Here is a 9,661-nt window from a genome sequence, read left to right on the forward strand (position 1 = left end):
CCAAATATTCATATTTTTGAAAAGCATCCAATAACTAATAATTATAGCTAAAGAAGAACGAATAGTTTTAAAAAAATATATATTGTAAGCTTTCGTTGTACCTGACATGCCAGATCCATACTGATAAACTCAATTAACCAGTGGAAACAAAGGCTGAAATATCGAGAGATCGTCTAAACATAACTGGTTCAACTTCCGTGTAAAACGTCTCACAGACAGAAAAACATTCTGGGGGAGAGTTGCCAAGAAAGACATGTGTTCCTACGTGAAAAAATGTGCCCAGAGAAGTAGAAGAGATACTTAGGGCAAGGGATGGTAACCACTTCTCCAGTGTCTGCGCTGGGCCAACAGGTGATCTTATCCCAGGTTCCACTGCAACCTAACAGAGAGCATAAAAACAAATGATTGTTGAAGAAAAAAAATATATGCCCTAAAATATGGGCATGCAACAAATTGTTGGCACTAGATTAAGAACACCTGGAATAGAAAAGTCAAATGTGTACGTAGAGCAGCAGTAACCATATTTTCCCGGACTTTGGCTGGGTTTGTGATTTGTTCTCAGGTGCAAGTTATATTATATTAAAATATATAATTTCAATTTGGCTGTTATTTTCACCCTGACAGTAGCTACTGTGTTTATTTTTTTCTTATTCATTATGCATTTTTTTTTTTTTGTTTGGCTGGTGCGACTTATACTCCAGAGCGACATATGGCCCGGTAAATTACGGAAATATATTCAAAAATGTCAGTAGACGAAAACGTAGAGAAATAGGATAGCTCCAAGTTAGTCAAACAGAACTAAAAGTGAAAAGAGAACTTAACGTTGAGATATATTGTAACTGAAACTACAGAAATACAGAACTGATCAGATCAGACAAGAAGTGGAACTAGTTAGCCCAGATCATCCCTCTAATACTTCTAATACTAATGAAAACCTCAAAAAACAAAAAAAAAGCGAGACCATACTAGTGTTGTCTAGAGTTGTCTTCTAAGTCAGAAGATAATTAAACTTGGTGCTAAAGATTGAAAAATGCTTAATATAGCAATATTACCGGAACATATTTTGTTAGTCTAGAAATGAATTGGAATAGATTAAAGTTAGCCTACAAATAATCTTAGAAAAAACTTATAAATAAAATAGTTTCCCTATTTGGTTAACATGGAGCCAAGGCATAAGAAATAAAATATCTCTGCACTGATCCGGAGAGTCTTTATATTGTGTTTGGTCACAGGATCCTAAATCTTGTCATGGTAATTTTGTCACTCCACTCTGGGGGGAATGACATCACTTACATTGTAAACAACAGAATACAATGGCTCTTTATCAGCTGCAACTAGCATTTAATTACACAAGAACAGTTGACGCTATGTGATAAAACTATTCACGCTTATTTATAGGTATGTAGTGCCTGGCAAATTAGAACATGACACCTAATAATATGACATTCCAACCAATAGTAATTGGAAAAAAATAGACACTGGGTTTGCATACTGTGTATTCCAAAAGAAATACTGGCAAGAACCAGTCTTCGATAAGGACGTACGTGTAGATTTATTTATATATAGAGTTTATACTGTTTATCTATACAGTACATTGTATACATATACTTTTGCATCGTAGAGGTCATATGTGGGCAAACCTTTTTGGACTCAAGGGCCACAATTGGTCCTAAGATTTGACAGTGGGTCAGGAGCAGATGGATGGAGCGTTCGTGTCAACCAAAATGATGTGTGACATGTAAAAGTCATGCATAAAGGCTAAGGCATTGCAGGGAAAAGGCAGAAGTATAATCACAATACAAACCAATTATGTAATTTGGAAAAATTTGGCGGGCCGGATTACAAAGATGAACGCGCCGCATCCGGCCCCCGGGCCTTAGTTTGCCCATGCCTGGCCTGTCTATGTTGTACTTCTTATTACCGGTACTTTATTGTTTTTTTATTGTCCAGCCATCCATCTTTATTTTCCATGGGTAAGTAATAAACACAAACCGTTTTCCCATCTCTTGCAAGGGAAAGTGAATCCATCAAATATTGCAGTACGCAGGTAGATTTTACAACATTTCACTGGATTACAAGCAAAATTATTCGAACTGACCTTGACTTAGTTCAAATAAATTTGTCATCAAAACTCTTCTACCACGCATGGAATCAGGGCATTCATTTGTTGCCTTACAAACTAATGTTCTGCTTCACAGTTCAATCCGTTGTGAATTTATGAAATGAAGCCAAGATCAAATGTAAACTTTTAGAGACAGTGCACAAAAACGGTTAGGGCAATCACCTGTTGTTCTGTTCTCAATTTGAGCTTCACACGCTTCTCTCTCTCGGTCAATTTCTCTCATCATCTCACACATCTGATTCTGCATGGCCGCCACCTGTGAGGGGGAAAAGTCCATATTTAAAAATTAAAAATTAAAAATGTCTTTTGGTTCAACATTGCATTATAATATTACATTACAATATTTTTAGACTTTAGACTAATAAATGTCTTTTGGTTCAACATTGCATTACATTACATTACAATACCTTTAGACTTTAGACTAACTGGAGTCAGTCCATAAACAATCGAGCAACAGTGAACGTACAAAATACAAAAACACATAAATAATAATAATAAATAGTAATAAATAATACATTCAAAAAGTACAGTCATAGTAGGTCGTAGAGTAAGAAGAGGTGCATGTTAGCTGTTTGTAAAAACTGGGACAAAGTCACTGGCAAAACTTAATATTTATTGAAAAAAAGTATGACAATTGTGCATGTTTTCTTCTTCTCTCCAGATATTTAATGTAGTTTTTTTTTTTCATATGGAAAAACAAAGCTTTAGCTTTGCCTAAACATTAAACCTGGAACAAGAAAACCGTTTTATAAACACATGAGGAATTAAATTCGAAATAAAATTATATATATTATTATATTATTATTATGTCTCTTTATCTGTAGCCTTTTGAGTTCCTTCAGGCCAACAACAAAAAAAATAAATAAATGTATGTGCTAGAACGTAGCGCACACGCCGCTAATACGACATCCATTTTCATTCGCGTATCCTTCCTGTTTTCCATCATTATTATAATGGTTAACTCTTAACATTTTTTTTTTATCGTTGCAGCCTTTTTTTCTCACAAATTTAAAATAAAATTTACAGTGTAGAGGTAAGATAAGCGAATGGTAGCTTGCGAAAACGTTTCATGTGCTATTCCAGTCAGAAAAAGTAGCGTACGTACAGTACAGTATATACCTGTCTGTGATACCTTCACGGTCGTCGGAAAATATCTATTCTAGAAAGCTCTTTCAATTGACTTCAACCTCAGTGATAACTAACTAGCTAAAAACAAAAAAAAAAACTCGTCTAACAAAAAACATCGATATCTGTTTTGCTTGATAACAAACGCCATTAAAACCCACTGGTTTGTTATTCTTTTAAGCTGAGGGCCATGTACGCCCGCGTTACCGGACACGAAAAATAGAATAGAATGTTAAACTTATAATGAAAAAATATAATTAATAGGCAAACGATATTTCAGTGGATATTTGTTGGAACTAGAAAGTCAAAGTTCAAGTCATGGAAAACTTTAAAAAAGTGCGAGATATCGATATACGTACTGTTACCGGCAACACACTGGCGAGAATAAATAAAATTCCATTTGAAACTTTCGCCGACATATCCTCGAGTGTAGCACTCGCGAGGTAAACCATTTGAAACTTTCGCCGACATATCCTAGAGTGTAGCACTCGCGAAGTAAAAGTATAAAGTATAAGTAACGAATGATAAAACCAAGAGACAGCAGGAAAAGCTGTGAAAAGTCAGTTAAGATACTTGGTGGGTTCCACCTCCTCCTTTTCGATTCTCCTCCCCTTAGTGCAAGTTATTACCGACACAAGACTTTGATTGGACGCACAACCACGGTGTAAGAAGTTGCTGCTTAAAATCCAAGGTGACCTGTCCTTATTATCCGAGTCAAGTTTGAACAGGCTAATATCGTAGGCAAAATTAAAAAAAAAAAAAAAAACATCATTTGAAAGGAGAAATTCTTTCACTTGTCTCTTGATAAAACTTTTTTTTTTTTAAAAAAGAGATAAGAACGATAAGTACAGTAAACTGTTAAATATTAAGCCTAATCTAGTTAAGTTGCAAAAGCAAGGTCCATATTTGTTTCACGTCTTTACAATCAATTTCTAAAAGGGCTAAATAGAACAAAAAATAAAAAAATAAAGATTTAAACCGTGGCTTAATTACATTATATTTTGAGAGGCCTTGGAACTTTCAGAATTGAGTTAAGCGCACATACGTAGTTCAGTTTGTTTATGCAACAATACTTTATTTTGCTTGTTATAATTTGGAATTCATTACTGCATCGATTTCATTGAGGTATAAAATGTTGCAGTTTAAAATTCTATCGCTAACCCTAACCCACAATTTACACCGTTCTTTAAATTTTGGTCTGTGATTGAGTTTGACAGTGTAGTTTAGTGTTTAGCCAAAAATGTAGTTTTGACCCGTGGAATCTAAACCCTGGCCCGGGGGCTGCGGGCGGTCCATAGGTCACTATGGTACCAGGCCACAGTGGGTCACACGACACTTTACGAATTTACTTTATTCAAAAAGAATTCAGTCATATCCCTTTACTTTTTTCATTAAAAGATAATCTTGTAATGTTTCAAAGCAATAGGTCATTCAGTCTGATACTTCAGAATAAAGTCTAAAGGATGTTTTATTTTGAAAAGGTATCGATCCGTCAGTGATTTTTGTGCGGTATTACTGGTCCACAGTAACGGGTCATACCAGACCGACCGGTCCTTGGTAAAAAAAAAACGGTTCAAGACTGTTGGTTTAGACTTAAAAAAAATCCAAATTTTTTAAACTAAAGTGCAAGGTTTTAACAAGAATAAAGAAAAAACGAGTAGAAAAAAAAGAGTAGAAAAAATATGGTTACATAGTGTAACCAAGCGTGTCAAATATATTAATTTTATAATTCATTAATTTGATGAATTATGAAATTAAAAAAAAAACACAAACACTTCATGTTCAGGAAACATTTTTGTGAATTGAATTTCCATCCATCACCACCTTGGCTGTCTTTGCAGTTTCTCTCTAATTCAAAGAACATCTCTCGACTTGTCCCCTCTGTTTTTGCTCACCTTCTCTTCCTTCTTTCCACCCTTAAACACAACGTATCCCACCGTACACAGCGTCTACTGTAAAACCTTATCCAGCTCGCTCCAAAATTTCTCTTCCTCTTCCAACTGACCACCTTCAGAATCACATCATCCACTTTTACCGTCAAGCTCAACGTGTGTCTTGAACAAGACTCACTTACTAACAGTAAGTCAGCAATAGACCGTTAATAAATGTTAATCCCGTTTGCCCTGCAAATTAGACCTTTTTAAGTAATCTGCCCCTTGAGGGATCGGGTTTGACAACATGACTATAAAATTGACTATAGAGATGAATGTGGGGGGAATTTCTGTAGGAAATTGGATATACCTAACAAATATTAAAAAAAAAAAACATATGTTAGGCATATATTTTGGTTTGTGAAAATAATTGACACCAAACATCCACCCCGACTATGACTATGACGAAATCTTCTGTTAAAAAATGCCCCAAAACACAGCAATCAAAATGCTTTAAAATACACAAAATATACAAGTTCCACAACAGCACTCGTATGTCGATCCGCTTGTACCTCGGTTGCATTTTTTCCATTAAAAATAATAAAATAATATTAATTAAGAATTTTTATATATATATTATTGGTGTAAAAATTGGTATAACAACCCAGCAAGGCACAGTGAGCGAGACAGCGAGAAGGTCTGAGAGTGAGGAGTGAGGCTTTAGATCAGGGGTCACCAACCTATATATATATTCTTTATATATATATATATTACAGAAATATGTTTTCACTTTGACATTTTCAATACATGTTTGTGTGAAAAAAGCCAAATTTTATTGATCATGATTGATTTATAGAAGGAATAAAAGTGTAAAACATCCAAGGGGATGAATACTTATGCTAAGCACTGTATTTCAAAGCACAAAACAAACAGTGTAAATAAATACACATTGTAAACAATAAACCCAAGTAACACAAATGTTGACTTCTTTTACATCATCACGACTAGAATGACTTGAAATATCCAAATCCAATACAAACATTGATAATAACAAAATAATAATAATTATTGTTTTTGTTTTTTTGTCAATAAAACATCTACAGATATTGAGTGATTTAATACATTTTATAGTAACAACATGCTATCCCTTGCACGTTTACAGTTAGGATTGGCTCCAAAGTATTAAGTGCTGGATAACGGATTGACCGTCAGTGGTTCAAACGTTCTCTGTAGGGCTACCTTTATTTCATAAGAACATTTCATAAGAAATAAAGATAGACAGAAATATGTTTTCACATATGTTTTGATAATAACAAAATAATAATTAATTATTGTTTTGTTTTTTTGTTCCAGAAAAAAAAGACAAATATTTGCTGCAGGTACTGAAAGGTTCTCCCCACAAAAAACTTCAATATGTTCCAGAAAAAACCAAAAGTTATCTATTAGTTTTGAGTTGTGGGGAAGTCAGCTCTAATTAGAAAAAGTTTTCGGAAAATAAATACACCACCCAAAAACAAACAAACAAACGGGGGCTGCTTCTAATGCTCTGAGCCAATCGAACGAGCAACAGCAAAAATAAAAGAATTGAAAACAACGGCCTCCTATGCAACATTTGCATTAATTTTACACCACCTTCAACCAATCTGGTTTTATTTGCCAGTTTTTTTTTTTGTTTGTTTGTTTGTTTTGCGTTACGTTTTAGTCATTCTTTCATTGCATCATGACGCACCATGCAATGGCACAGCGGCCTCCCAAGGGGCGCGCCCCCCACTTTGGGATGAATGTCACAACACCCTACTATTACCCGGAGTCATTGGTCTGCTGTGTAGATGTTTTTCTATTGGTTGAAGAAACATTACGCAACTCGGACCAAACCCGGAAATGAACCAACCTGCTTCCAGCGACTTTGTTTAATTACAACCAAACCGTTTTAGTTTTACATGATTTTATTTTTGTTTTGCAAAATTGGAGGTTCTTCTTGATGTGTCTTTCCATTCGTATTTGATTGACACAATTTGTTGATTCGCTTTTATTACTGTCTTTGTACGGCAACTTTCTGCTCACAGACACAATGAGTGACTTCGGGTTTAACCCAGTGGTACTTGTCGGTGCCGGCTCCTGTTTTGTATTCTCCAGCATTTTTTATCATTTATACCAAGAGAAGAAGAAAGAGTTAAACAAGATAAAGGCAAGTGCACTAGCTTTATTGTTACGTTTATGTTGTTACTGCACTGTGAACGTAACTTCAAACGTTAAAATAGTTTCCATAAACAATTAACCCCGTTTTTTTCCCCCGTAGACATTTATTTAGCTTTTAAAGTTTGGCTTATATTTAGCGGTGTTGACGAACTCCTGGCTCTTTTTTTTCTATTCTTTAAAATAATATTTTTTATACATTTTTGACTAGCCTTTATCTGGTTAAGCGATATAAGTCTGCTTGTACATTAATAGGAAATGCAGGTTATGATTTATGTACGGCAAAGCTTCGTAACGTCAGAAAACTGAACTCGAACTAAAAACTAGTTAGCTGCTGGCATAATGGCGGCTCGCTGAAAAAAAAAAACTGCGAACGCTTCTTTTCTTTTTCTCTTTCTTTTTATGGTACAATTTCTTGGCTCGTCATATTTATATACATTTTCTCGTTTAGGAAATCCCCATCTTCAAACCAGACAAATATTTGCTGCAGGTACTGAAAGCTTCTCCCTACAAGAAACTTCAATATGTTGCTGTAGAAGGTACGGGCCATTAGCTTTTAGGAAATATAGCTTATTTTATAGCTTTTATTAGCTTTTAGGAAATATAGCTTATTTAAGATTTTTTTTGGCTATAAAGTGTTTTCTTTTTTCTTTTATAAGGTTTGGTCCAGGCGGATGAAGAGCCACTGGTTAGCTCCTTTGTTGCTCAAACTTTCGGTGTTATTCAAAAGACTGCAGTGCAGGAAAACTGGGAATACTGGAACAGCCTCACCAGAACGTGGTGTGTGGAAAGAAAGCAGAAAATAATGAATAATGAATTTATATTGCTATATGTACTAGGGCGTGTTGCTATAATACCATAATCTTTTCAAGGAATTCAAAGACGATGAACAGAAAAGAGACCAGCAGGTTCGTGCCCTTCAGCCTCATCAGCCCTGTAGCCTACATGAGTGACGTATACGTGAGGGTGATGCAGCCGCTAGACGCATCTGGGTGCTTTTTGAACAGGGTTCATCACAAAGTCAAACCTGCTAAGGAGGGTTTGGTGAACCTAGCACTGCAGGGACTCAGTGGAGAGAAGCCTGTATCGTTGGAGGAGACCGAAGAGATGCTACCGGTAGGGAGCATTGTCACTGGGTTTGGAGAGGTGGTCCTGCAAGGAGGCGGGATACTGAGGCTGCAACCTCCACAGGATGGACGCAAGTACATCCTTCTGCAAACCGACTACAAGAGCTTCATAGACAGGCACGAGAGATCAGCCGGTATGTGGAAAATCCTGACCGTGGTCACTGGCGTTACAGGGGTCTCTCTTGTAACCGGAGTTATATCGACGCTATTTGGAAAAGAGGACGCCAAGTCAAAAAAGCCTTGAAGAGGAGGATTCGGAAGGTTTGACATTCTGTGGTGTATTACAAGTTTGAAGGAGTCGCACAGATTGTTCCAGAAAATACCGAAAGGTATCTATTAGTTTTGCGTTGTTGGGAAGTTGTAAATACCGAAAGGTATCTATTAGTTTTGGGTTGTGGGGAAGTCGGTCTATTTTGCTCCAAAAGATCAATAAAAATATTTGTATTCATTTTAAATTGAATGAGCGCAAAGCTATCTTTATATAAATTTGCAATAAGTATTTTGGAAATTACAGCTCTAATTAGAAAAAGTTTTAGGATAACACTATGCCAGAAAGGTAGTAGGAAAGGTACTAGCCTTTCCTACAGCCTAAAATGAAGGAAAAGGGAAATTATTCTTGAGAGACTGACAGAGAGAGAAAGAGTTGAATCGGCGTTATAATTGCACCAGCGCATCCCTTCGGCGCTGCTCTTCAGATAGCAGTTTCCTCGCAAGTTCTCCTAAAATATTTATCTATGGGTCTGCGTGATTTTTTTTTTTGTGCTTGTATATTGTGCTCTTTGTTTCATTGCAGCCATTTGCTAAAAATCAAAAAAGTTCATTTTATTTCTCATTAATGTACACTCAGCGCCCCATCTTGACAAAACCGACAAAAAACAGAAATGTAGAAATTTTTGCAAATTTATTAATAAAGAAAAACTGAAATATCACATGGTCATTAGTATTCAGACCCTTTGCTCAGTATTGGTTAGAAGCACCCTTTGGAGCTAGTACAGCCATGAGTCTTCTTGGGAATGATGCAACAAGTTTTTCCACACCTAGATTTGGGGGATCCTCTGCCTTCTTCCTTGCAGATTAATCTCCAGTTCTGTCAGGTTGGATGGTGAATGTTGGTGGACAGCCATTTTCAGGTCTCTCCAGAGATGCTCAATTGGGTTTAGGTCAGGGCTCTGGCTGGGCCAGTCAAGAATGGTCACAGAGTTGTTCCGAAGCCACTCCTT

General features: G+C 36.1%; 2 protein-coding genes across 5 annotated transcripts in view; one reads left to right on the forward strand and one right to left on the reverse strand.

The window, feature by feature from the left end:
- LOC103396216 (vasoactive intestinal polypeptide receptor-like) overlaps positions 1 to 3,689 on the reverse strand; it is a 21,153-nt gene extending 17,464 nt beyond the window's left edge. For all 3 annotated transcript variants that reach the window (XR_001761754.2, XM_025052486.1, XM_008334224.2), the window contains exons 1-3: positions 3,607 to 3,689; positions 2,285 to 2,378; positions 266 to 379 (exon numbers count right to left, since the gene is read on the reverse strand). Coding sequence is in view for 2 of the 3 variants with exons in the window: in XM_025052486.1 (XP_024908254.1) it covers positions 266 to 379; positions 2,285 to 2,378; positions 3,607 to 3,666 (268 nt within the window). In the remaining variant the exon portion in view is untranslated. The remainder of the gene's footprint in view (positions 1 to 265; positions 380 to 2,284; positions 2,379 to 3,606) is intronic.
- Positions 3,690 to 6,933: 3,244 nt separating this feature from the next.
- mul3 (mitochondrial E3 ubiquitin protein ligase 3) lies at positions 6,934 to 9,599 on the forward strand. 2 transcript variants are annotated; one of them, XM_025052578.1, is made up of 5 exons: positions 6,934 to 7,306; positions 7,766 to 7,853; positions 7,974 to 8,094; positions 8,187 to 8,770; positions 8,816 to 8,891. In XM_025052578.1, exons 1-4 carry the CDS (start codon positions 7,190 to 7,192, stop codon positions 8,683 to 8,685), a joined length of 825 nt encoding a protein of 274 aa, XP_024908346.1. In that variant the 5' UTR covers positions 6,934 to 7,189; the 3' UTR covers positions 8,686 to 8,770; positions 8,816 to 8,891. The 2 variants fall into 2 exon arrangements, with proteins under 2 accessions (XP_024908346.1, XP_008332444.1); XM_008334222.3 differs by having other exon boundaries at positions 6,935 to 7,306; positions 8,187 to 8,803; positions 8,849 to 9,599.
- The last annotated feature ends 62 nt before the right edge of the window (positions 9,600 to 9,661 follow it).

Source organism: Cynoglossus semilaevis, chromosome 20 (genome assembly GCF_000523025.1).
Source record: "Cynoglossus semilaevis isolate Cse_v1.0 chromosome 20, Cse_v1.0, whole genome shotgun sequence".
Classification (NCBI taxonomy): domain Eukaryota; kingdom Metazoa; phylum Chordata; class Actinopteri; order Pleuronectiformes; family Cynoglossidae; genus Cynoglossus; species Cynoglossus semilaevis.